This window comes from Camelina sativa, chromosome 7 (genome assembly GCF_030686135.1).
Source record: "Camelina sativa cultivar CO46 ecotype springtype chromosome 7, ASM3068613v1".
Lineage (NCBI taxonomy): Eukaryota > Viridiplantae > Streptophyta > Magnoliopsida > Brassicales > Brassicaceae > Camelina > Camelina sativa.
The window spans coordinates 26,572,381-26,599,485 of record NC_141886.1 but is presented as its reverse complement, the minus strand read 5'-3'; the positions used below and the strand labels follow the sequence as shown (position 1 = coordinate 26,599,485).

The window sequence follows — 27,105 nt, the reverse complement described above, 5'->3', positions numbered from 1 at the left end:
AGCCAACAACCACCGTAGAGAAACGATGCACAACGAGACCCTCAACCCAGATCCGCCGGAGAAACTTTCTAGAGCGGTGAAATCCTCAAACATGCGCTCTGGTAGAAGCTCCAACGACCAACCACGAACACCTCGCCGCTGACACGCACCAGATCTGAAACGGAACCACTTACCCAGAGTCCAGAAACGGATCGGAGGACTGTTGCAACATCCAAAGAGGGGAACACTGAGGAGAAATCACCAAAGAGCTATAAGAACAGGGAGAGGAGCCCTCTCCGACGCCGTAAAAACAACCGGGGAGGCAATCGACGGTGAAGAAAAACTAGGTTTGTTTTAGAGAGAAGGGGCTATTATCATTGTTAATTCTATTTGAATTTAGAGTTCTTATCATCTAGTGGAGGATAGTAATGAATGGATAAAGATAAAAAAATCTAGTTTCAATAGATGAGAACAAAATTCACATCGAGATTGCGTGAAATGTGAACACTGCGAGTTTTCGAGTCCCTACCCTAAGAATTATGCAATTTAATTATCTGTCTTCTATTATTTCGTTATCTTCTACATCAAATATCTAATATACACACTAGTGAAATTGAAAGTAACAAGTCTTAGAGAAACGTCAAAAATATAAAGCAGTTTCAAGTAACTTATCCAAAATAATTTGTCTTTTTCATCTGTTTTACTTCATATGTTTTTAAGTTTTTTATTTGCTTTGCGGGCAATTAGAAAAGAAAGGTCAAAATATTACAGAAGTGATAATGTGTAAACCATCAATATGTAATGTATTATACTATTATTACTCGAGAAAGAGACTGAAATAAATAAAATATAAATGGAACATCGTAAAGAGATAATAATAAAAAGAGAAGTATGATCGACGTAATCAGTTGTAGCAATCTATAGAAAATTACACATAACCACTTATTGTTGAATATGTTGGGAGAAAAGTTGACGAATCGCCTTTTTTTTTTCTTTTTTTTTTGTATTTTTATCTCTTTTCAATTCTACAAGAAGCGATTATTGGTTTGTTTGTTTAGTTTTGTCTGTATTTGGAAAAGTGAAAAAGAAAGAAACTTTTTAAGACATTTTGTGAGAAGAAAGCAAAGATAGGATAAAATACTACCTGAACAATAATAGTCAATATCGCAGGTAACTCACGTGACACGTTGTGGTTCACTTTTATTTAGCAAGTGGCGGCTATATACTACTTTACATAGCATTAAGAAAAGATATTACAGTACAAGTTTACAACAATCTTCAAAGTAGATACAAGGAAGAAAACAAGATTCAGTAAATAGCCACAGCTTCTGTGTTGTTAAGAGAGAAGAAACTAAAAACTGTAATTAAAGTACAAGGAAATTAACAGATTCAAGAATAAAAACATAATTAGCCAAAGTATAAAAAAAAACTCGGGTGTTGAAGCTGTCTCTGCTCTGACACCCAAAACCCGTTTCTTCTCTGTATTCTCTGGCTCATAAAAGACCAGTGCGTATTTGATCTCATTCTCTGTAATGACGAAATTCCCACATGTCTTTGGGTTTAGTTTTCTCACTTTGCCTCTTGTTCTCAGGATCCTTCACCCCATTTTTTACTCATTTTTTTCTTTCTAACAGCAGTTAATTATACAAACCTCAGATTGAGCCATAATCAAGACCTCCCCAACTGAAGTGAGAGCCTTGTCTGACGATAGGGAAAGCGTGCATAAACACGCAGACGCAAACGCAGACTGTCGCAACAGCAAGCATCGAGTGGATGATCGGCGTTGGGAACAAACGATGTGAACCTGAAACCCTTTTCTGATACTTTAGAGCGACACTTGCACATGTGTTGCAAGATCTCTTGAGCCCTGAGCTTAGTCTCTTACTCAGACCAATCTGATCGATCCCATTTTCGATGTTCAGAGATATTTGACCGTTTCTTTTATCTGCAAGTTTACGAGCCACCAGGGTGTTGTAACTGTGGTTGTTTCTCATTGAAGCATAGCTAAATGGAGTCTGCCCGGTTGCATCGACTAGGGAATTCCAGCAAGATAATCCAATCTGAAACAACGTGAAAACTCGGGTTAGTGATTAAAAAAACACAAGAGGCTAAAGAGATGGGTTCTAAAAATAGAAACTGTACCTCTTGTGGATCATTAGTCAGGACATCAATCATATCATCAGAACCAGATGTGGAAGCAGCCAAATGCAAAGGTGTTATACCGCCAGGTCCAGCGATATTAGGTAAGAAGATGAAGTTTTTAGTAGAGGGATTGACAGAATAATGAATCAGCGTTTCAGCCATTTTTGTGTTTCTCCTTTTGACAGCGCGATTCAATAGCTGACTCTCAGCCAGCATATCTAAGGACTCCTTGTTCATCAGACCGTCTTCTCCCAAATTTCTCTCTACCATCATATCCAGGAGAGTTCTTATGAGAGCACAGTAATCTCTTTCAACCGAGCATACGAGCATAAATTTAAAGCGGGGAAGAGAAAAGTCGGATTCTCCATGAATATTGGATGTCCATTTCCTCTGAAATAGCCAACCAAGCTCATTTAAGAAGCAAAGAACTTCTTCTCTTGATCTCGGACGATCTAAGTTGTGTGTTTGTTCTTCTATCACGTCTTTTGTATGAAACTCGTCTTCAAGGCGATTCAACTCTTTGCAAATCCTGGCATTGGCTATTATCAAAGGGAAACTGTCACCTCTGAATCCATTCTCCACCTGTTTTGACATAATAGAACTGTTAAAATAACATCTTCCAAAAACCAAGACTTACTAAGAAACTTTAAATTTTCGTATTTCCAAATGTCCTTACCTCAATGAAACAGCGTCCTAGAGAAACAGGGCTTGCACTCTGAACTTTGAAACTACCTACGTTTAACTCATCAAATTTCGTTCTTTTATGTTCTGTTCCAGTTACCTCCATTGACGCGTAGTTACCCATATGCGCGCAACGAAAACTGCAGCATTGACCATAAAGCTTGAGGGAAAAAGACAGAAAGATGAAAAAAATAGCTGAATCCATACAAAAATTGTTTACCTCATTCCGTCACTAGTCAAGTTTCTACCCCTTACTGTCAAAGCTGTTTCTTCACCGGCTACAACAGCCAACGGCGACACTGTGATCAGCTCTGGTGAATTCAAAGTTCTCCAAGATTTGCTCAGACGAATTCTACCTGTAATATTGCATAGAAATGAAAAAGTCATTATCTTGCAGACCATTCGCACCAACAGACACAGAGGTATCAGGCTGAGCATTCACCATGTTTGTATGATGCAAGCTGTCTGCCTGTACTGATCAAAAATCTTGTGTTACTCCAAAAATCTGAATCTTGAACCAAAGAACTAACCCGTTCCAGCAAGTTTTCCTCAAGCTGCAAATAAAACATAAAACCCATCAGCTCCTGAGGATGCTTCGAGCAAATTTTGAATAGTGTTAACCAATATTCAGTAAATTCACCCACTTGTTCCCAAGCAGACGCTGACATTGCCACATAGACTGATAAAATAACACAACCAGGCCTGATATAACTCTCCATTTCTGATGGAATGCTAGAAAGCCAGTTATAGATCTGAAATTAAGAATTGCCAACTGTTAGGACTTAATATATATATGTTTAACATTTTAAGAAGGCTAGAAATGCCCCAGAAGCAATCACCTCTGTTCGCAATGTCCCAGGGAGCTGACTAGGATCTTTTCCAAGTAGTTTGAAAACTATCTTTCCTGTGCGGTCCTGTTTGTAAAACCATAAAAATGGCTTTAGACCTGCTTTACTAAGAACTTAATTTAGTTTACTAAGGGAATATGACTTGCTGCATACCTGAGCATCAGAGTTTAAGCTGGGAGGAGAATAATCCGAACCAGATGAGGCATAACCAGATTGATGCCTGGAAACATTAAAATTAGGATTTGCAGCAGGACCTCTGATTGATGCGCCAAAGAGCTCTAGGGGCATACAACTGGTCTTGGGACTGGGACTAGTGTTTCTGTAATTGTTAGACCTCCTGCTTTCAGGAGAAGTCTGCAGCGGGAATAACTCCTGCATGACCGGAGACGATGATGGTGATCTATCATCAACAGGGTTACTGCTGGCTGAAGAATAATACTTTGTTGAAGATGCAACTGTTGGTCGACTTTCATCCTCTGGTGAAGAGGTGAATAGTTGTAGAGATAAGCTCGATATAGTGTCCTGACCGCGTGAATCTGAATCCTGAGAAGGAGAATGGTTACTGCTACTTGTCCTCTCTCCTCCCCCAAAAGAAGGAAACTCCAAAGTTCTCTTTTCTAAATTGGTGGTAAAACCGTGATCAGAAGAAGTTAACTTGGTTTTTTCATTGCTTTCTTTGTTACCAAACCCTCCTTGAGATAACAATGCTATAGCCTCAGGTGCAGATGAGCCTAAAGTTGCCGAGAGAACAGCAAGTAAGTCCATGGTAGACGGAGATGAAGCCCCATCCATACCATTTTGAGGGTTCAACGCGGAAGGTTGATCCGGATTTTTTCTGGCTAAAATTCCAATATTGTTCAACTTTGAGACAAGATCCATAGGTAGAGGTAAAGCATTGATCTTGTTAAGTATCTGAACAAGTTGCCCTCTTTGAGGCACTCCCGGAGACCCGTTAGGTTTAGCTTCATTCCTACCTGAAGGAACACAAAACCGACTATGTTTTAAAACATGGATCATCTAAAAACAGAATAACCAGAGAGAGAGAGAGAGAATGATGCAAAGCCTAAAGTACCTTGTGCACAAGCTAAAGCTGTTAACAAAGCCAGGACATCCATATTAGCGTTATTAGAAGTATTATCACGATTCCCGGGAGCTACAACCCGAGATGTAATCTCTTCGGGCTGCGTTTTCCTCCTCCGCCTGTTATGGCCAGCCAATCTACGCCTACAACTTCTCTTTCCCTCATCAAACTCAGATAGCAGATGAAACCTAGCAACCAAAAAGTTCCAATCTTTAAGAACCCAATTATCACTAGCTAAAAAAGGATTGATTACAATAAATAAAAAAAAGTCAGATTCTATTCACCTGCTACACTGTTGGCAAAACCTCTGCATCTGTTTGCCAACAAGAGCTTTGGTAGCTTTGCTATGAACCTCACAGACTTTATGTCTTCTATGATAATCCTTAGCAATTGATAGATCTTCCTTACAATTATCAACCTGACACTTAGGGTAGTTCCCTCCTCCGCCGCCGCCGCCCCTTCCCGGAGATCCGGACTTAACCTTCTTGTTAGGAGGAGGACTGGTTACAGCCACCGGCGTGTCTTCGAAATCGTTAAAACCACTGGCCAGATTCAAATCAAGGCCTCTTTCTCCTCCTCCCTCGTAACTCAAACCACCGTTGTTGTTGTTGTTATGATTGTTACTACTACTACCAAGGCGGAGAGACTTTGCCCCCGCCTCAACTTGTTTAGCTTCAAATCTTTGGCTATCCCACTCCCACAAATTGGGATTCCAATCATTTTTAGGCTGCTGAGATGGCACAAGCCAGTGTGGCTGATGATGATGATAAAGATCTCGTTTTTTTCCCATGGGATGGTGAATTGAAATCGGAGCAGCTACTTGAGGACCTACCTCATCCATTTCTATCGTCTCTCTCTCTCTAAAACTCGACTCTTTTTTACTCTTCACCTATCACAAACTACAAAATTCAACAAAAGAGAATTAATAAGAGATTTTGAAAATAAAAAGGGATCTCTTTTATCCGAAAATAGAAGAGAGAGAGAGAGATCAGATGAACATAAATTTCGTAAATTTGAAAAAGGACCGACTCTGTTACCTGAGCATAACTCCTCTGCTCAATCGTACTTGGTTTTGGAATCCAAGCTTCTAAGTAAATGGTACAAAGAAAAAAACAACACCTTTTTCCGAAATTGAATCTCAAAAAAAATAAAAAACAGAGACTTTGTTCAGATTGAGGCCAACTTCCCAAAATCGAATCTTCCGAAATTTTCTACCTGAAAAATCGATTCAGAATCGAGGGCTTTCTAATTCTCCGTCTCTCTTCCTTGTTGTGTTTCCCTCTCAAATTTGTGTTCTTTCTCTTTTTTTTTTTTTTTTAGCCTCTTTCCTTGTTTTCTCTCTCTCTCTCTCTGTTCTTCAACTCCTAACCTTTTTTAGGAACTTTTTTCTTACTTTGTTCGGCGGTGGCACAAACTGTAAATTCTGAACGAACAAGGGGTCATTTCTGTAATAGTCTCGCGAAAAAAAAAAGAAAAAGATGAAGGATCCAAGATACTTCATTATTTACAGAGAAAAAACAAAGGAAAAAAAAACAATAATATATGAATATACATTTCCAATAATACAAATTCGTATTATTCATAATCTCTCTATTGTATTATTCACTACTACTAATGAGTATTCACCATTTGAAATTTTGATATTTTCCAATTTTCCTATCAAACATTTTGAGTATGAGTCTGTTTTATTATTAGTCTCTCTTTCTTTATATATGTAAAGGATAACAATAATATATTTCGTGTTGATACTTGATACGTCATCGAGAAACAAAAAAAAATAAAAAAAAATTCAATAGACCTCAGCTTCATTTCAATATAAGGAATACAACCTATTGAGTATTTTGACTATCCTATGTCCACCCAAGTAGTATTCATTATCGTTTTTACGTGTAGGAAAGAAAAAAAAAATAGAGTTGATCAATATTTTAAATAAACAAAATGCTTTTTTTCTTTCTTATAACTAATAATTGCATTATATATAGTTCAACAATGTGCACTTATCAACTAAAAGTATAAACAAATATACTTGAACGATACTGAAGAAACAGATTTCGTACACACAAAAAGAGAGAGAGAGATGTCAAAAGAATCAAAACAAAAGGTCACAGTTGTATTCTATTACACAGTCTAGCTAGCTCGGTAACGCGAATCACGCTATATATTCATATAAATGAGACGTATAAATTGGGATTTGGGAGTTATCAGTTTTTAGGTTTAAGCTTAATGTACTATAATAAGTCTAAAAGTAGTAATTAAACACACTAATAAGTAACCCATAAAAAAAAACGCGTCCGCGTTTGGGGAAGTCGGCGTCACAACAACGGAAGGTAAAAAAGGCCTAAAAGGCTTAAAAACACACACACCAAACCGTTCCCATTCCACCAAAAACCTGTCGATGTTACAAAGACATAACTACCCTTTTTTATTTTCACAAAACTACGAAACAGCCCCTTCTTTAGACAAGAGATCGATCTCTCTCAGTCTCATGTACGGATTTATGTCGCGTGAGTCTATCTCTTTCTTTACGCGGCATGCAACGCAACAAGTAGCTTACGGCGCGTGACACATCCGAACACGAGAATAGTCCCTTTTAGCCTTTTTATCAAGTTAAGATAATTCGTAAATCATTTTTCTTCGTATCAAGTTTAACCTTTTTTGCTTATATTTCTCTCTCTTGTGTGATGGAAGTATATGCATAAGATTGTGTGAATGTAATTAAGATACGTACTACATTACATGTAATAGATTAAAAAGTGGAGAAACAAACAGCTGTATTTGGTACGGAAAGGTAGATGTCAATTTTGATTGGAGAATACTGACAAACCCATTCGTAGATAGATGAGCTTTGTGTACTACCTCTCTCTTTTCTCCTTTTTCGCAACCTTTTTGTTTACATATTCATTCACGATGAATTTGAAAAATATTATTTGTACGAAAAGCATTGTCACAAGTTTGTACTATCAAAAGAACAATTAAACAGGTACTATTTATTAAGCTTTTGTAAAAGTTTCTTACCAAATATCTTTTTACTAGTATCCAACAAAGAAAACCAAGTCACATAAATATTTATTCATTTGTGTGTGAAAATGTACTCGTTATAATAAGTGGGTATTACAAGCAGAGCCGGTCCGGGGCTAAAGCCCAACAAGCAGATGCTTTAGGCATCACAAATATATGAACAAATTAAGGGCATCAGTTTACAAAAAATTCCTTTAATACAGTCGCTAAGTCTATGTTAAGGGCAGTGGGTGTCGGGTTCAAGTCCAGAAACAGGCTGATTGCCAATTTTAATTTTATTTCGGTTTGTTAATGGGCAATTTTGCTTTAGACAGCAAATATATTCGGTCCGGCCCTGATTACAAGATAAAACATTTGAGATCACGAGTGACGACACCATTTGTATCAAGTTGAAGCCTCCGTAATCTACCCATATGAATCATGCACTTTCCAAAACTAGACATGAGGTTTGGGTGCAAAATCCAAACGTTATATTTTATTTTGTTGGTCAACTGTTACCTATTGACGCGTACACAAATCGTTTCCTGTATTCTGCTACTGTTTTTCCTATATGGAGGAGATATTGTCACCGTAATTTCCGAAATTTGATTGGAAGTGTTCTTGATCGAAGAACGTGCACGTTAATTATGGGCTTTTGATAATAATAATAAGGACGATCACGATACCAACGAAAAAATAGGAAAGCATAATCGGTTTTATTAATTCTCGATGGAATATGTCACGTTTGGTAATGCCAAAAGAAGCTCTTCATGATTAATTAATTGGTTTAGACTTTAGAACGACCGAACGATAACGAATCTTTTTGAACAAATATGGTTTGTTGCAATCGATTCCGATTTTTTATATTTTTAAAGATTTAAGTTATTCTTGGGAGCTTTTTTAGTGTCTGATTACGTAACGTGGAGAAGTTCTGTTTGTTTCCTAATTAGTAAAAAAAATATTATAATACAAATTTCACATCAGTTGATTACTCTCATTATTCATCTGAAACCCCTAATAATTTCGTTATAATATTAACTTATGGGTTAGCTAACGAGCGTATTTAGTTTGTCGGCCGACACAATATCTTTGGGACCTAGACTTGAGGACAAAGTGTTTTTGTTTACATCAACATGCATAAATCTATCTGGATTACGCATGATTGCTACAAATAGCCAAGCAGTCAATAAGTCTAAAAAAATAGCCTAAGTAAAATGCATGAAATCGGAACAAATTAAACTTAAAAAACAATAGCTAAACAAACTACACTAGCAATTCAACTACAGTTGATAGTTTCAGCGATCGATAACTACAAAAGTTTTGAACGTTTCGAGTTCAAACATCAACGATAGAGAGAAGAAAACTACTTTAATCATGTTTTGGTTATCTAAACTTCATAGTAATAAAGAAGATAAAGATAATCAAACGATAGTAATTTCACATGCTGGTACATAACCATATATCGAACATGTGTATCAGATTGGAGCTACGATATCATTTCAGTTAAGAATTGAATTTGAATCAATAAACATTTTCTTTCTTTTTCTAAATTATAAACGATGAAACATTTGATAAATAATGTTGTAATCGGTTTGCTAACCGCTAAACAGTCTATAGATATAGACGCTGATTTCCAAATAATCATAGGTAAAACGATTATAAAAAAAGAAAAAGAAAAAAAAAGAAAAGATTTAAATGATAACTATTTCGAGGTCCTCATGGTATATTTGCATATGCTATGGAATATTTTCATGTTAAGCGAAGTTGGAGTGCAAAAGCATATACAATAAAAACAAATAAAGTCACTTGCTGTTGCTGAGGATCCCCTCGAGTCACGTGAGAAGTCAGGTGTCGGGTTAAAATATCTCCCAATATCTGAGAATTCTCAACAAAACCCCATCCTAAAAATATATTTCAAAATTCACCGACGGAACGAATTAGGAACACATCTCATCGGTTTTTGTTTCTTACAAATCAATGCGTTCATCATGAATACTTATGAATAATAATAATACCTTGGGATGGTGAAAGCTTTCCAAAGACAACGTCAACACACAAGAAGCAATAAAAATGCCTTCAAGACAAATACGATTTAAGTTAGTCTGCTAATTAAATTTCTAGAAACCTTCATTACAGAAACAAGATATAGGAATCCTTCATTATAAAAAATTGAGTATAATCGTACACAAAATAGTTGATATTTCTTTATTGGACTTTTAGAGAATGGTTCACTGCACGCAGTCATTACGCATTACCTACGAGGGTACAACAGTTTTCCACTATATTAACCAATAACAATATAACATCATGTACAGTTTTTTTTGTCAAGTGTGTAATGTGCAAAATTAACTATAGAATAATAGAATCTTGAAACTTTTTAAAGGAAAAACATTAGTTAAATTCTACATAGGTTTGATATCGAGTGGGGTTGTAAAGAACATAAATAAAAAAACTAATAGAATGTCTTGGTCTTGATCATGACTCGTGAGTCATCACAATCTTACCTTTTCTTTGGTCTCCAATGCCCCAATTTAATAAGACAACATACCATATATAAAACGTGTTTACAGTATATAGTTGTAACAAGTGATAACGATGCTCTTCAACTTACAAAAGAGGGAATAAAAATATCCCATTATACTAGTGATCACTCGTTTTACAATCCACAAGACCGGAACACGTATATCGATCGTCGTATTATGAACCTTTAATAATATGTTTTAAGACTTAAAACAACGCACTATACACATTATAATGATTGTTCTTTTTTCAAATTCCTCAAGTTGCAAATTACAGGATTTAGTATTTAGAAATAGATAAGTGTTGGTTATAGTTATCATGTACTAAGTAACATATGGTATTAAACATATTCACGCATTGACTTTTTTTGACATATGTACATACATCTAATAGTCTCTTCATGTCTGAAGAAGCATGGCTACCAGATTGTTATGTAAAGGATCAGAGACATGGTCAACAAGATTTTGTACAGGACCTTTTCCAGTGAAAGCAGCCTGTGAATAGAATCTAAGCCACGCGACCATAGCTAGTCTCCCGTTTTTAATCTCTTTAACCTTAAGATCTTCAAAACCTACCGGGTCCTCAGAGAGGTTCAAGGGATCAAAAAGCGTCCCTCCGGGATAGTTTATGTCCCCTGGCAAGTATATTCCCAGTGGCTCTAACGCCTCAATGCCACAGTATCTTGCGTATTCCGGTCCTACCTGTATGCATAAAGGCTTTTTGTTAAGGGAATGTATGAGGTGAAGCAAATGCGTGTTTGATGTCTCTCAAATGTATTACCATCAAGAGTACTTGACAAATGACGATTACAATGACACCTTGGCTTCCAGCTAAGTGCAGCCCTGGAATGCCCAGGTAGTCCAACGTTTCTCCCTGGTGGAAAACAAAGGCGTCCTCTTCTTGGTCATGCTACTGAACAGGAATTTGATAGTAGATGACTAGAGAAGATGTTTGAGAAAGAAAGAGCTAAATTACTGAAAGAAACCTGAAGCTTCGAGTAACCAACTCGCCACCATACAGGTTCAGCAAAATGGAAAGCTCCCGTGAGATCAAATATTTCAGGGATCAGAGCACCCAACGCTGCAAGCATGGCCCAACGAGCATGAAGTATTTCTAAGCTGCAAAACAAGTGGTAGGATCACTTAACTACTATTTACCAAAAAACAAAGCTCAACTTCAGTGATATTTTTTCAGAATGTGTTTCTCACATTATTTGGTAGAAAGAACAAACAAGTAAACATGAGGCACAAACAATAAAACAGTTAGCTTCTAAGTTCTATAACTATAAGAGAACAAGGTTAAAAATTTAAAAAGACAAGACTCACTTGAAGAACTTATCAAAAGTCAAACGATCCTTGCCAAGTCCAGCAATGTCGAATCCATAATCCCCTGGAAGTTCTCCTGTAAGGTATGGAGGGTAATCATATGGGATTGGACCAAACCAACGGGGACGTTCTTCTCCATACCACTTGTTGCACACTTACATGAACAAACCACGAAATTTTTAAGACGATGAAAATTTAATATTTATCAGTCAAAATAATCTATCCACAAAATATTTAATAATATACCTGTCGGTTCTAGCCTTTTGAGCTTTAGCTTTGAATCTTGAAGAATTCTCAACGGCTTCTTTCTTTTTCTCTTCCAATCTCCGCCGCAAAGATTCTCCCAATGAGCTGTTCGCGATTGCTTTAACCGCCGTGAAAGGTATCGCCGAGAAAACCAACACTCCGGCAAGCTAAAAAAAAAACAGGAAACGTTAAAATAAAAAAAAACCGAGGATGATGATAACAAGTGAGAAGATAAAAAAATTGAACCACAAACCTCTTGCCACGACGCTCTGCAAATCGAACGGGACCTTGTCACGGCGACTCTACTAGTATGAGGCTTGGGAACGACTAACCTCGGAAGAGAATGAAACGACGAATAACTTGAGGACAGTGACAGCTTTTCTTGAAACAGAGCCATGGGTTCTTGAATCAACCAAACCAACCAACACTTGTGATAAGCGGTCTCACTTGTAAATTTATGGGGTCAGTCCACGTGTCTTGCTATTAGCCAGTTCTTTTACAAACCCGGTCTTGTGCGAATATATAGGCCCAATTAATTCAATTAAATAACAGGCCAAGTCGATAGGTCCATGACCAATTCTAAAACGATGTCGCTTTAGTTTGAACAAACGTTTCAGTGGAAGGAAGATTAGAAGAGACAATCATTAGAAACGCCAAATAGTATATACCAAAAGATCTACATGCAGGAATCCAAAACTGCGACTACAAGGAAGGAAAGCTGATCACATCTCCCTCAAATATAGTGGTGACCAAAACAGAAGAAGTGAGTCTGGCTCCTTCACATCCTCAACGTACCTATTACGAAGGGAAGCAATTCATAAATAGATTAGCTACCATCACAAATTCACAAGCATATAAAATTGAGATAAAAAAAAAAAAGGGAACTAGGAATAGATGTAGCACACCAAAATGGATAAACAAGGAAGAAACCAAGTAGTAACCTGAAATATCTATGAACAAAGACTTTAACAAAAGAATCAGGCATAAGCAGAAATGCGAATCGAACGAGGTAGATGAGGAATCAAAATGCAGGCAATATAATATATAAATCAACAGATTGCAGAAAGATCCAAGAAGGAAAGCGGAATTAATGAAAACCTGAAAAGCTCAGATTTGAAGATGTTCAATGCAAAAACTCTACTTAAGTAAACACATCCATCATGAAAAGGACAGAAATTAAGTACAAACCCATTTTAAAAGGATGTAATGATCATCTTTCATCTCACTGTGAGTAGACTGCAAAAGGAATCAGAGTAAACTGATCGATGAAGAAATCATGGGAAAATACAATAAGACATACAGAGGAGAAAACAATAACAAAATTGAAACACACCAGTTGAGATCAATCCTAGAGGCAACCAGTGAGGAACTCACAGCTTACTTCTCTTAAATACCAAGAATCTAACCCAGGAAAAAGAAGCTCATTACACCTGAATCAACCAAAGATGGAAGCCCCAAGTTCATCCCTGTTGAGACAACTTGTAGACTTGAAAGGAATCTAGGCAAACAAGTCCAAACAGAAGTTCTACTTGCATCATATAAATTCATGTACGAAGATAATGAATTCACATAGAAAGAGAAAACACCATCCCAAACAGAAGTGATTAGCATCTAAACCACCATCAAAAGCATATGAGAGTAGGATTAAACACTTCACATTAGAGAAAAAAAACCACAATCACAAGCATATAACATGGCAAAATAATGTTGAAGACTCCCCAGTGGCACCACTGTCCAAATCTTATTGTTAACCTGTGTAACAAGAATATGTCTAGCTTTGTGCATAAGATGAGCTCATACTAGAACAATCCTAACAGACTCCAATATATTCAATACAAAAACCACGTTAGTAGACATAAAAGAATCCAGCTGGAAGACACACAGAAGAGAAATAATAACAAAAATGAAACATACCAATTGAGATCATTCCTTGCGGCAACCTATGAGGAAATCAAAGCTTAAAAATACCCTATAAACATATAACAATCAGAAGAAAATTAAAGATAGACCCTAATAAGGAAACAGAGAGAAATAAGAAACCGGCAAAGAGGTAACATGGAATGCCGAGAGATCAGAGATCAACTGAGACCGAATATAACAGAGGTAATTGTTGATATAACAGGCAGTTGTGTTATTCGGGGGAAAAAACAAAAAAAAGATGCAGCACAGAGAAATCAGAAGAAACCAAAAGATGATAGGCGAGAAGATACATTCAACTCAACATAGAAATCCCATTGCCTCCACGATATGTATCAACATACAGAAAAAAACAATCTACTTAGGAACTGAATTTGGGAGAAAGGACACCGGCAAAAGAGAAAACGTGTGCACAATCTCAATCAATCAAAGCCATCACCGATCAACATTTATAGCATCCTCCACAATCTTAATCAACAAGAAAACAGACAAGTAAATAAGAAAAGACCACCCAAGCAATTTAGAAAAGTGAAAGTTCACTGTGGCAGACTGGCCGCTTTATGACTACAAGGTGCAACAAGTAATCTACACCACAACATAAAAGCCACCTCACTGGTTGTTAAAAACGGTCATGAGTCATGACTCATGAATCAACATGTCTAGCTTTCTGCACAAGATGAGCTCAGACTAGAACAGTCGTAAAAGACTCCAAGATATTCAATACAAAAACTACGTTAGTAGACATATTTATCTTAAAAAGGTCAAAAAAACAAGTACAAACCCATATAACAAAAGAACTTATGGTCATCGTTCATGTGACTGCTAGTAGACTGCAAAAGATTAGAGTCAAGTGATGGATGAAAGAAATACAGCTGGAAGACACACACAGGACAAATAATAACCAAAAAAAATGAAACATACCAATTGAGATCAGCAACTAATGAGGAAATCAAAGCTTAAAAATACACAGTAAGCATATAACAATCAGAAGAAAATAACAGACAGACAAAGGTGTCAAGACAAATAAACCCAAAAAGATGGAATCCCCAAGTTCAGTCAGCCCTGTTGAGACAACTTGTAGACTTGAAAGGAATCTGGGCAAACAAGTCTAAACAGAACATCTACTTGCATCATTCAAATTCACATAGAAAGAAAAACACCATCCCAAACAGAAGTGATTAGCATTTAAACGGTAGAAAAATGCAAATCATGAAATCAGAAAGAGAAGAAGAGAAAAGGGGAAGAAAAAATGACCATACCTCCAAAGAAAAGAGAAAAACCACCAACGAGGTAACAGAGAATACTGTAGATGGAAAGTTAACAAAATGGAACTACGTACCTCCTTCACATTCTCGACATTCCACGACCTAACACAAGCAAAGAAAAACATTAGCTTATCACACTGTGAACAGTAAAAATATAGTCAATATTGAATAAAACAACTGATAGGCAAAAAGGTGTAAAGATGCGAGGCAACCTGAAAGTTAAACTCAGAAATCAAACGCTCCCACAATGTTTGTTTTTTCACTTTGAACCTCCCACACAGTAATCCAAGTTCCTCATGATCTGCATCAAAGAGCGACAGAGATGTTTTTTTCACTTTATATAAAAAGAAACAAAAAAAATCGGTTAAGTGGAAGAAGACTACCTGAAGATGTAGCATAGAGAGGACAAATACAAACCATCAAAGCATCCTCCTCCACAATCTAAAATTAACAGAGCCAAGTAGAGTTAAAAATCGCATGAACATAATAAAAAAGCCTTGAATGATCAATTTAGAAACCAAACTCTAGAAGAGCAACATGAGTAAGAGAGTGACAACGATCAGTCAAAGCCATCACCGATCAATAGCAGGATCATCCTCCACAAATCTAAACCAACAAAACAAAAACGACATTATGTAACTAGAAGATAAGACAAAACCACCGAACCAAAGTGACAATAAAGAAGCAAATAGAGATGAGTTTAGAGCAAGGAACCCATGACGCTTGAAGACAATAACATGGATCAGAAACGTGATGATTGGATCATGGTTTGCTTCAAAAAGACCTGCAAAACGAAGAAAGAAACGTAAGGATCAAACAAAACAAAAAAAGAAGTAAAAGACGTGTTCAGAGGAAGAACAAAACCCTTTGAAGAAGTAGCACAGAGAAGAAGCGTGTCCATCAAAGCCATCACTCTCATCGATAAAAGCATCATCCAAAACCTGAAACAACATAACAACAAGTAAATAACATGGACAAATATAAAGCTACCTATGCAATTTAGAAACCAAACCCTAGAAAAAATCAGTTAAGAGGAAGAAGACTACCTGAAGATGTAGCGCAGAGAAGACAAAAACGATCCATCAAAACCATCACCAGCCGATCAAAGCATCCTCCTCCACTAAAATATAGGGTCTTGGGCCTAAAAGTAAAACATACATGCCAACATCACTAGGAAGATCAGCGACATTACTGTTAACTGAAAATTTCAATAACATAGCAAAATAATGTTGAAGACTCCCCAATGGTACAGTCCAAATCTCAGGAACCCGAAATAAATCATGGAGTAATATTAAAACAAACTGATTGCAACAGATTTGGGAGGGAAAACGGAACGAATACCTGAATTTGTCGAGCCTTTTGCATGGGAGGATAAGATAGAAGAACAAACTCGTTTGCAAGACATATCTTACATCTGCGAAGTGAAGTGACATCTGAAAAACAAACACAAAGGTCAAGAAACAATAGCCATTAGTTAATTAAAAAAAAACAAGCAAGATATATGTGAAGTAACCAGAAAATCGAAGTTATACGCAAACCATCCTTCCCTCCAATAAGGCCTTGAACCTCCACGATCTAACACAAGCAAAGAAAAACATTAGCTTATATGTGAACAGTAAAATATAACAAAGGGAATGATGAGACCGTGAAAGAGGTAACATGGAGCAACGACAGATAAAGTGAGACATAACAGAACAAAGGTCAACTTGTGGTTGTAACGAAGACAATTGTAATAAAAAGATGTAGCACCAAGAAACATAAAAATATGATAGACCAGAAGAAATATTTGTCATATCCCACCGGTGGCTCCATGATCTGCAACAGAGAAGAGATATTTTCGTTAAAAAGACATTGAATACAAAAACTAGTTACAAAAGACAAAGTCTAAGAACGAACTCGTGTAGGAAAGAAACTGTGGATCATCGATCTCTCTCATCTGAATGTGTGTACACAGCAAGAACATCATCTGGGAAACACAAGAAACAAAGGACCAACACTAGCCAATATTAAATAAAAACAACTGATATGCTAAAAGCCAAAAAGTGCATAGATGTGAGGTAACCTGAAAATTAAACTAAGAAATCAAACGCACTCCCACAATGATTTTTCTTTCTCTTTGAACCTCCCACACAGTAATCCTGGTTCCTCATGATCTGCAACAAAGAGAGAGAGCTGTTTTTCACTTATATAGAAAGAACAAAACAAAAATCGGTTAAGAGGAAGAATAATACTACCTGAAGATGTAGCCAAGAAAAGACAAAAAAGATCCATCAAATAAAACCATCACCAATCGATCAGTGATGGAATGACTACAACAATGTCAATAAGAAGAGAGTGTACCTTTGGGAAGACTTGGTCTAAGACCTTCAAGGCAAACCAGCATAACCACGAACAAGGATGTCAGCCTGTGGATATGCAATCAAAACACACATAAAAGGTACCAACTTTATGAAGATAATGAATTCACATAGAAAAATAGTTTGACATCATAAAATAAGGCTAACTCAGACATACCTATAGCAATGTGGTGAGACTACGAGAATAAGAACATCATTATCAATTTCACTTCGTCTCAGGTCCCTACATCAATAAAATTCCCAGTTAAGCAAATTGTTTTCAAAATTTAATATGAAGAGAAACACTAATCGTTAACAAATTTCAAAGCAACACAAGGAACAAATAATAACACAAAATCATATATAAGTGAAGGATGATATGAAACAAAACCTGGAGGTCTTCTTCTTCTTCTGCTTCTTGGACGTTGGCTCATAGAATGGTGTCATTTATGGAATACGTTGTACATGCTCTCTACCTCCTTCAATGATGATCTCCTTGACCTGATTCACAAAATAATTAAACCTTTAAATTGTAATTGTAACCAAAAATAAAAGAAAAGAAAACCAACAACAACAACTTAAAAAAAAAAAAAAAAAAAAAGCAAAATCATCAATCAAATCAGTAGAACCAATCGATGAAAAATAAGTTAGACCAATCGAACAAGAAACAACAACGATGGTTGTGAAGTGAGGAATGAGACCAAATTATTTGTGAAGATGTAAAAAGCAAATCTCTGGTTAAGAGCCCGATTGAAGGCTAACAAGGCCATCTCCTTGGCCATTGCTTGACTGCAGTGTTGGCTCGGAACCTATGAGAGAGAGAGCAAACAAAATCATCAGGTGATGGCCAATGGAGAAGAGAAGAGGATCTGGCCATAAAATAGAGGTCTGAGAACAAGCCCTGACCGAGTAAATATTGGACCATAGATAGATACTCTATCTGGGATAAGGAACCCATGGCTTTGAGGTTCGAAGCTCCAGGAACCCTAAATTCTCCATACCTACAGAAACATATTAAACCCAAAATCTCAGTCTCGATCAAAAATAAAGAAACTAGAACAAATTTAAAAAGCAAATTCGACTCACAATTCATGGATTCTGTTGAGTAGTAGATTCGAACCATCATCATGTTGCTCTCTTGTCGCCATTAGAACGATCTCTCTCTGTCTCTTATCTATCAAATTTGTTGGGCTGGAACTCCCAAGGACAATATTTTTCAAGAGATGGGACAGACTCACTCTGAGAGATGTAGAGGAGCTTAAGAGCCCCAAGAAGTTGCAAAGTTTCACCTTTGGGAGGACATGTTTACACTCTTTGGCCGCTCTAGTGGCAGTCCAAGAGCCCGGTCCCATATCAGCTGTAAAGAGAAAGAGAAAACAGCATCACAATGATGAGTGTGGGTTTATTCAAAGAGAATTGTCAATAGCGCGAAAGTATGTCTGTGTAGATGTACCTGTGAGAAGATGACGAGATTCCTTGAGACAGCCAACAAGCACAGTGTAGTAGTATCTAAATCTGAAAGAAAAGGTCACTCTATTAATTATAACCAAGATTCAGCAAAACAAGGCCTGTGGTTAGTCATGCTTAAGTGATAACGATGCAGTTTTGTACCTTTCTTTCGGTTAGACGATAGTAGTTCAGCAGCACTTCGCCAAGAGCATCAACGTTAGGCCACGGGTGGTTCTTGACGAAACTCGCTATGGTCTGTAAACCTGTACTTGGTCAAACACCATCAATCCAATAGATTCAGTTTTAATCAGTTTCTCCGCGATCTGCAAAAAGAGAACAAGAAGAAGAGCATGAGATGCTAATTTGTAATTCTAATAGAAATAGCCAAAGAGAAAATCCCTTAATAAAAACCCTAGAATTGTTATACCTTTACTTGCTCGATCAAATCAGATTAGAGTTGAAGAAGACGAAGAAACGTCATGGAAACAAATAACGTCCGTCCTCCTCCGATACTCACTTGGCACCATATCCAGCTAATTCATCAACGATACTCAAGAGTTAGAAGACAAGAAAAGAAAAGAGAAGGTGATCGTTCGTTTATCAAATTGTCTAACAGGAAACTGTACTTGCATGATGGTGAAGAAGAGTGAGGATGATTATACTATTGATGTCGTTATTGTTTGGGTCATCATCAACCCTAAGGCTAAGAAAAGCAGAACTTTGTTTACCTCTGTGCTTGCTTCAGTAGGAGTAACTTGTTATTTCCTGAGGCTTGCTTTGTGTTTTAGCTACTGGTTCTAACACGACACTTTTATCCGGCAATAACAAGAATGGTTAAAAGAAGTAGTTGAACTTAAACACTAGTGATGGATGATTTGAAACAAAACCTTGAGGGGTTCTTCTTCTTCTTCTTGGACGTTTGCACATGGTCTCATTCATGGAAGTTGAACATGGTCTCTAGTCTTGAATGATGATCTTCCTGCAGTCAGTGAGACAATCAACAGATGAAAATAAAAATGGTTAAAAAAGTAGTTGAACTTAGTCAATAGTGATGGATGATTTGAAACAAAAGCTTGAGGGGTTCTTCTTCTTCTTCTTCTTGGACGTTACTCATGGTCTCATTCATTGATCGGTGAGCTAGCTAGCAGCTATGTTTGTGACACTCCTTTCCCTGCAATTAGTGAGACAATCATCAATAAACACATTGAAATTTTTTAAGAAAAAACCATCTAGAATCAGTCAAATAAGTAATAAGATGAGAGTAGTTAAAGAGAAATACGCCATGGAAACAACAAGGTCCTACCATACTCAGTTGCACCATAACCTGGATTAAGCTCAATCAAACGTCAAAGTAACAACCATTAAAAAGCATAACATGTGATCCCGACGCTTTGGCCAAAGATGCCGTAAAACCCCATACCAAGAACCGGCTATCCTGAAATACCAGATAAAAAAAAAGGAAGTTAGACCAAACCAACAAGCAACAACGATGGTGAAGAGAGGAGGAAAGAGACCAAATTATATGCGAAGATGTATAAAAAAAGCAAACCTCTGGTTTAGAGAGGAGCTTAAGTAAGAGCCCGATTGAAGAAGGCGTACAAGGCCATCTCCTTGGACATTACTTGACTGCAGTGTTGGCCTCGGAACCTGAGAGAGAGAGAAAGGACAAAATCATCAGATGATAGTCAATGGAGAAGAGGATTTGGCCATAAAATAGAAGTATGAGAACAGACCTCTTATCAATACCGAAAGCTCAGATCAGTCCTCACTCCTCCCTCTTCACTCCTCAAGTCCTCCGCTCCGTTTTGTTTTCAGACAAGGGGATGGAATGGAAGGAGACGATGCTCCAAAACGACAACGTCTCATCAACTAATGGACCCTGAAAGAAGAGAATTATGGTGGGCCAATTAACACCAGAGCCCAATTCCTAGAATTCTTAAACGGATTAAAATAAGCGATAGAGAAGAAGCGTTTCCACCAAAGCCAATCACTGATGATCCCATAAAAGCATCATCCGATCCAAAACCTGAAATAAGTACATAACGACAATGAAAAATCACATGAACACATATATATATAAAGCAAGCAACCTATGCAATATTTTAAAACCAGACCCTAGAGAGACAATAGTATAGATGTGAGGTAACCTGAAAAATTAAACTCAGAAATCAAACACACTCCCACAATGTTTTTTCTTTCTCTTCGAACCACCCACACAGTAATCCTGGTTCCTCATGATCTGGATCAAAGAGAGACATTAGCTGATCTAAGAACACTAAAATAAAATAAAAGGGAAAGAGGGTACCATCAAAGAGGCAACAGGAACCGACCACGACGACTGATCAAAGGCATCATCATTCAAGTTCAAAATAAACTGAGACATAACAGAACAAAGTTATGGTTGTTATAGTGAAGAATTATCAAATCAGAGTGTACCTTTGGGAAGACCTTCAAGGCAAACGTAAAGTTCCAACCAGCATAACCACGAACGCTGATTGTCAGCCTGTGGATATGAAATCAAAACACACACTTAAAGGTACGAAATTTATCATATTAGTCCCCCTGTGCCTCCATGGTCTGCATCAAAGAGAGAGATATGTTCGATCACCTTTGTCCATCAAAGCCATGATCACTCTCATCATCCAAAACCTGAAACAACATAACAACATGTAAATAGCGTAGAACATATATAAAGCAACCTATGCATTTTAGAAACCAAACCCTAGAAAATCCAATGATCGATCGGTTCAGAAAAAAAAAACAGAGACTGAGTTTTAGAAGAAGAAGAAGAAGAACAAAACCCCCTGAAGACGTCGTTAGCACGGAGAAGAAGCGTTTCTCTTCAATCACGCATCATCCAAAACCTGAAATAAGTACATAATGACAAGTAATTAAATCACATGAACATATAGAAAGCAAAGCAACCGACACGCAATATTTAAAAACGAAACCCTAGAAAAGAAACAAGCAAGTGAAATCCAATGATCGCGGTCCGATCGGAGAGACAGTACAAGCTATATATGCTAGAAGCCACCAAACCCTAGAAAAAGACAAAGGTGAAAATCCAATGATCGATTAGAAAGAAAAAGAAACAGAGACGAGTTAAGAAGAATGTGACCGATCACCACCGTACGGTCGGAGACGGAGTAACCGTTGTACAGAGAGAGAGAGAGGGGAACTAAAGAAGAAAAATAACAATATGGTTTGCAGACCTAAGGAGGAGGGTGGTCTGGGTATCCGCAGGTTGCAGGACTTCCACGTTGTGTTTCAGCTTAAACTGATTTGGAACTTCTTTGCAAATGCGAGTTCTCTGTGGCTTGCTTGGTTGAAGGGCAATGTGTTTCACAGGAATGGTTTCTGGACTATAAATGACTCCCAAAGACTTTCGCGTACTGTGAGATGCATGCTGCAGTTAAGACCTATCTTGAAGGATTTTCTGAGATGTGAAGTCGGCAATGGAAGAAATGCTTCATTCTGACATGATCACTGGTGCGACCTAGGTCCCTTGGTCGACTTTGTTGGCCATATTGGTCCAAGGCAGTTACGGGTGAGGAAAAATGGTAAAGTTCTCGATACAGTTCGGAATGGAGAATGGTGGAGAGGATGTCTCTCTCTGGCTACTCTCACCTCAATCTCTCCACCAAATGATACCAAAGGAGAGGATGTCTATCTCTGGAAAAGGTTATCAGGTTCCTTTACTCAGCTTTTCTCTTCCAAAGAAACTTGGGAGCAGTTACGATCTCACTCCTCTCATGTACCTTGGTGCAAGACTGTGTGGTTTAAGGAAGCAGTGCCACATTATTCTTTCATCATGTGGCTCGCTTTCCAAGATCGACTACCCACGAAGGATAGGCTTCGGAGCTGGGGAATGAATGTCTATCCCAACTGTGTCCTATGCTCTGCAGGAATGGAAAGTCATGAGCGTCTATTCTTCAATTGTCCCTACTCGCTTCAAATTTGGGAAGCTTTTGCAGGTCGAATTTGGTCATCCCCCCCTTCGGACTTAAGCTCTATCTCGGTCTGGATCTCTCAAGCGAGTCAACCGCCTACCTTCAGGACTGCACCACTCATAAAGCTCGTACTCCAAGTCATTTGCTATCTCATTTGGCGAGAGTGCAACGCCAGGGTCTTCTCCAACATACACTCAACTCCATCAGCGGTTCAAGCGGTGGTTGATCGCACTGTCAGAGACCGTCTCCTCTCCTTTTCACTTTTTCAGGATCGACGACTTCCTCGTCCTCGCTCTTAGCCGGTTATTTTCTTGTATAAGCTTTCCCTGTTAATTTGTTATGTTATTTGCTTTTTGTACAGAAAAAACTGAAAATGGTATAAAATTTAACCTTTTACCAAAAAAAAAAAAGAGTGAGAGCCTTGTTTTATAGATGAGGTAAGACCTTCTCCATCGACAGGTTCATAAGCAAGTTCTTAGTATTTTGGTTCCAAAAAATAATTTAGAACAAAAGAAAACAGCTAAGGGAGGTTGTTATATAGTATACTCATTTGTGATCTAAGAGACGCTACGTGTCAGCTTGGTATTGGTTGAACGAAAAAATAGAAAAGGGGGATTTTTTTTTTTTGCATCGCATTTCTTTCGTTTTCTTTCTCTCTCTCTCTCTCGTGATTGCGAGAAAACGAAGATTTGTATTTGGAATGGTCTCGGTGTGGAGGAAGAGGAGATTGCTTTCAGAGGAGATGCTCATCATCGTGAATTGATGAGTCAGCCGTGTCCCTTCGTGATATTTTGATTGAATCGTGAATCGGCTCCGATTGCATGTAGGAGAGGCGATTTGGAATCGTGAATCGTGAATTGGGAGTCCACTCAATCGGAAGAGATTGAATCAATTGGAAGCAGAGGGTAAGTTTCTCAATTCAATTACTGATTGAATCAATCACGATTAGTGTTTGATGATTAGGGTTTTTGAATTTTGGATCGGAAATTAGGGTTTTTTTATGGTTTTTAGAAAATTAGGATTCTTGGTGTTCATGTGTTCCGTTTTGATCCTTACTTTAGCAGATGAGTACTTTTTAACTCCGGTTATGATGAATTTGAAAAGATTTGGCCATGAATGTATCGCAATATGCTGATTAAAGTTACTAACTTGATTCAACATAAGCTATTTGTTGTTTTTGGTGTTGTTATTTGTGTAAGCTAATGATGATCCGTTTTGGTTAAGTTTAGATAACGTCTGGAGATGGATATGTAATTGTTTCTGTTCTTGACACATGATTGTTTTTTTGTGTTGGTATTAGTTGTTTTTGATGTTGTTATTTGTGTTAGCTAATGATGATTTAGTAACTGTTTCTGCTCTTGACACATGATTGTATAATTTTAGAGTACATTGTTCTTGTTCGATTTAGCTTGTCCATGAATGATTAATTTTATTTCGAATTTGGGCTTCATTAACCGCGGATCTGTCTTTTGTTTTGAGGTTAAATGGACAAACATGGATTGATGCATTGATGAGTATAGAATGTGCATATCTCTTCGGCCATGAAGGAAGGTAATCATCATCCTCAACTTTTTTGCATTTATTTGGTGTTAGTTAAAGCTTTTGTTTGTTGGTTGTGATAAATAGGTTTAGTACTTGCTAGTGTAGGTATTAGTCTAATCAGTCATTGATGTGTTTGTTGGTTGTGAAGATTTTTAATGTGTGGTTGTTGTAGTTTAGGTAAACACTTAATTTCAAAATTTAAATCAACTAGTTGTAAACGTAAATATAAACTAAACCTTATAAATTCAAACACAAACAAAACCCTAATCCCTCGCCCTTTAGCAATCTATTGTTTATCCTTTACCACAAACAAAACACAAGTCCTTCTTGCTTTAGGAATCTCTTGTTTCTCATTTAACAAAACACAAGTCCTTCTTGCTTTAGCAATCTCTTGTTTTTCGATTAACACAAACAAAACACAAGTCCTTCTTGCTTTAGCAATCTCTTGTTTTTCGATTAACACAAACAAACACATCTCCTTCTCCCTTTAGCAATATGGATCCAAACGATTACATGAATCTATATTGTCCCACCTCTGGCTATTTGAATCTGTTACAAAGTCAACTTGATACCCAAAACCTCGATTACTCTCCTTCTCTAAGTCCATGTTCTGAAGCTCCATCTTCACATGCATCCCCACAAGAAAACCGCAAGTCAAGGCAAGCATGGTTACCAACAGATGATATCATGTTGGTCAGCGCTTGGCTCAACACTAGCAAGGATCCGATTACTTCCAACCAGCAAAGACTTGCATCCTTTTGGGGGAGGATTGCAAAATACTTTGCATTTTGTCTGAATGTTTTTGGTCGGCCAAAGAGAGAGGCGAGTCACTATAAGCAGAGGTGGGGGAGGATAAATGACTTGGTGTGCAAGTTCGTTGGATGTTATGAGGCTGTAACTAGGGAGAAGTCTAGTGGACAGAATGAAGATGATGTGATGAAGTTAGCACATCAGATATACCTTAATGATCATGGACAGAAGTTTACCTTGGAGCATGCATGGCGAGACTTAAGATACGATCAAAAATGGTGTGCCTCCACATTTATTAAAGGTAATGGAGTGAAAAGGGGAAGAGCGAGTATTGATGGGTCTGAACAGGATGCACACCATCCGATTGATGTGGATGTACCATTGCCCCGTCCTCCTAGTGTTAAGGCTGCCAAGGGGAAGTCCAAAAAAAGCTCTAACACCCAACCGATTGATGTGGAGGAAGATGGGAAAGCTTACTTGGAGTTTCAGTTGGATTGAGTTTCCAAGATGTATGAGATGAAGCAGAAGGACTTTGAATTGAAAGAGAAAGAGTTCGCTATGAAGAAGGAGCATATCAAGCATGTGATGCTTGAAAATCTGATTGCTAAAAAGGATTCACTAACTGAATCAGAAAAAGCTCTTAAGGAGAAGCTAACTGATGACATGATGCCATCAGGTTGAACTTTAGAAGTATGCATATGTTGTATGAACTATGTTCGTGTTTGTAGTGTTTTCAAATATATTCGAATGTAGTGTTTTATGTATTTGACTGTCTGTGTCGAGTTTAGTGTTTTAATTTTGTAATCGAATGAACTATGTTTAAGTTTGCTTCCTTGTGTTTTTTGTAATCGAATGAACTTTGTTAATTTTGCTTCCTTGTGTTTTTTGTAATCGAATGAACTTTGTTTAAGTTTGCTTCCTTGTTTTCTTCGTGTAATATGTAGTCAGATGACTGGTTATAAATTTGAATCAGTTGCACTTTATTCTTGTTTCAGTTTGTTTGTGTAATGGTCTGGTGTTCCGTTTGTTTCAGTTTCAGTTTCACTTTGTTTAATCGAATGGTGTTAACTTTGTTTCATTTTTATACTTGTCTTGCAGGTACAAACCGATTTCCACCAAAGATGACCTGTGACACATAAAGAAGAAGGTAGATTCGAAGATGTTCACATAATTGTAGAAGTACATTTTCACTTTTGAATATTGTTGTACTTTCACCACATATTTTTACAAGCACTTTTGTATTTTTGTGCTTCTACCACACATGTTTTATTATCATTTTACAACCACATATTGTATCCAATGTTTGCACCACATATTTTCTTATCATTTTACAACCACATGTAATATCCAAAATTTTCTATATAATGTCCAAAGCCACCACAACTAATATTCACACCAAACCGATCATCTCCTTCTCTAAATTTTAAACACAAAAACACTTTTTCTTTATTTCTAAACTCTCTAAAATGGCTTCTTCTTCCCAAAATGATGTTGATGACATACTTGATGAATGTTTTAATCAAGCATGTGATCAAATCACCAATCAAGTATGGCAAAATCTTCTTAGTCCACCAATCCAACATCAACGACCACCTAAACCAAGAAAAAAGCGAGTTTACATTGAAAGAAATCGAGAAATCGGTCATGACCACTTGTGGAATGATTATTTCAGTGAGGATGCTACTTATCCTCCCAACATTTTCCGTCGCCGTTTTAGAATGAACAAGCCTTTATTCATTCGTATTGTGGATAAACTCGCAAATGAAGTTCCATTCTTTCAACAAAGAAGAGATGCTACCGGAATGTTGGGTCTGTCTACATTGCAAAAGTGTACAACAACAATTCGTATGATGACATATGGTTCTGCAGCTGATGCTTTTGACGAATACTTCTGACTTTCTGAAACCATGGCGCTTTCATGCTTGGACAATTTTATAGATTCAGTCATAAATTTATTTGGAGATGAGTACTTGAGAAGACCCACACCAGCATATATAGATATATTAGTTAGTATAGATATATTAGTTAGTATAGAAATTTGAAAATATTTTGTTTGAGATTTATTATTTTATATTAT

The 27,105-nt window shown here is 37.3% G+C and overlaps 3 protein-coding genes across 7 annotated transcripts; 1 reads left to right on the top strand and 2 right to left on the bottom strand.

Moving 5' to 3' along the window:
• Positions 1–1,177: 1,177 nt before the first annotated feature.
• LOC104702428 (squamosa promoter-binding-like protein 16) lies at positions 1,178–6,430 on the bottom strand. Of its 2 annotated transcripts, none has more exons than XM_087459324.1 (11): positions 5,769–6,430; positions 5,016–5,630; positions 4,723–4,919; positions 3,804–4,624; positions 3,642–3,716; positions 3,447–3,554; positions 3,245–3,356; positions 3,023–3,158; positions 2,798–2,942; positions 2,122–2,703; positions 1,178–2,039 (listed from the first exon to the last, which is right to left on the bottom strand). In XM_087459324.1, the coding sequence occupies exons 2-11, from the start codon at positions 5,570–5,572 to the stop codon at positions 1,632–1,634; spliced, it is 3,141 nt and encodes a 1,046-aa protein (XP_087315450.1). In that variant the 5' UTR covers positions 5,573–5,630; positions 5,769–6,430; the 3' UTR covers positions 1,178–1,631. The 2 variants fall into 2 exon arrangements, with proteins under 2 accessions (XP_087315450.1, XP_087315451.1); XM_087459325.1 differs by having other exon boundaries at positions 5,761–6,140.
• Positions 6,431–10,511: 4,081 nt separating this feature from the next.
• On the bottom strand, positions 10,512–20,812 carry LOC104702426 (chlorophyll a-b binding protein 7, chloroplastic-like). 4 transcript variants are annotated; one of them, XM_087459317.1, is made up of 31 exons: positions 20,765–20,812; positions 20,520–20,665; positions 20,336–20,433; positions 20,090–20,221; positions 19,674–19,957; positions 19,515–19,594; positions 19,214–19,319; positions 18,949–19,109; positions 18,791–18,852; positions 18,424–18,694; positions 18,244–18,338; positions 18,039–18,146; positions 17,729–17,838; positions 17,516–17,581; positions 17,342–17,406; positions 17,064–17,154; positions 16,898–16,967; positions 16,343–16,816; positions 16,048–16,142; positions 15,866–15,942; positions 15,716–15,785; positions 15,525–15,607; positions 15,385–15,442; positions 15,214–15,302; positions 14,996–15,103; positions 12,073–12,614; positions 11,820–11,986; positions 11,574–11,720; positions 11,234–11,366; positions 11,029–11,121; positions 10,512–10,949 (listed from the first exon to the last, which is right to left on the bottom strand). In XM_087459317.1, the coding sequence occupies exons 26-31, from the start codon at positions 12,214–12,216 to the stop codon at positions 10,647–10,649; spliced, it is 987 nt and encodes a 328-aa protein (XP_087315443.1). In that variant the 5' UTR covers positions 12,217–12,614; positions 14,996–15,103; positions 15,214–15,302; positions 15,385–15,442; positions 15,525–15,607; positions 15,716–15,785; positions 15,866–15,942; positions 16,048–16,142; positions 16,343–16,816; positions 16,898–16,967; positions 17,064–17,154; positions 17,342–17,406; positions 17,516–17,581; positions 17,729–17,838; positions 18,039–18,146; positions 18,244–18,338; positions 18,424–18,694; positions 18,791–18,852; positions 18,949–19,109; positions 19,214–19,319; positions 19,515–19,594; positions 19,674–19,957; positions 20,090–20,221; positions 20,336–20,433; positions 20,520–20,665; positions 20,765–20,812; the 3' UTR covers positions 10,512–10,646. The 4 variants fall into 4 exon arrangements, 2 of the variants coding, with proteins under 2 accessions (XP_087315443.1, XP_087315442.1); XR_015562377.1 differs by lacking the exons at positions 10,512–10,949; positions 11,029–11,121; positions 11,234–11,366; ... (1 more) ...; positions 11,820–11,986; positions 20,765–20,812 and having other exon boundaries at positions 12,343–12,614; positions 16,343–16,434; positions 16,534–16,576; ... (2 more) ...; positions 18,627–18,694; positions 20,520–20,637; XR_015562378.1 differs by lacking the exons at positions 10,512–10,949; positions 11,029–11,121; positions 11,234–11,366; ... (6 more) ...; positions 15,525–15,607; positions 20,765–20,812 and having other exon boundaries at positions 15,648–15,785; positions 16,343–16,434; positions 16,515–16,576; ... (2 more) ...; positions 18,627–18,694; positions 20,520–20,637.
• A 3,961-nt stretch (positions 20,813–24,773) lies between these two features.
• Positions 24,774–25,526, top strand: LOC104704913 (glutathione S-transferase T3-like). The gene has a single exon (XM_010420920.2). The coding sequence runs from the start codon at positions 24,774–24,776 to the stop codon at positions 25,524–25,526; it is 753 nt and encodes a 250-aa protein (XP_010419222.2).
• The last annotated feature ends 1,579 nt before the right edge of the window (positions 25,527–27,105 follow it).

Excerpts from the sequence above, each read along its gene's own strand:
- LOC104702426 (XM_087459317.1), bottom strand. The coding sequence starts at position 12,216 with ATGGCTCTGTTTCAAGAAAAGCTGTCACTGTCCTCAAGTTATTCGTCG. Across the intron at positions 11,987-12,072 it reads GCAGAGCGTCGTGGCAAGAG|CTTGCCGGAGTGTTGGTTTT; the intron begins GTTTGTGGTTCA and ends TTTTTTTTTTAG. Across the intron at positions 11,721-11,819 it reads CAAAAGGCTAGAACCGACAG|CAAGTGGTATGGAGAAGAAC; the intron begins GTATATTATTAA and ends GTAAGTGTGCAA.
- LOC104702428 (XM_087459324.1), bottom strand. The coding sequence starts at position 5,572 with ATGGATGAGGTAGGTCCTCAAGTAGCTGCTCCGATTTCAATTCACCAT. Across the intron at positions 4,625-4,722 it reads AGCTTTAGCTTGTGCACAAG|GTAGGAATGAAGCTAAACCT; the intron begins GTACTTTAGGCT and ends GTGTTCCTTCAG. Across the intron at positions 3,555-3,641 it reads CTGGGACATTGCGAACAGAG|ATCTATAACTGGCTTTCTAG; the intron begins GTGATTGCTTCT and ends TCTTAATTTCAG.
- LOC104704913 (XM_010420920.2), top strand. The coding sequence starts at position 24,774 with ATGGATCCAAACGATTACATGAATCTATATTGTCCCACCTCTGGCTAT.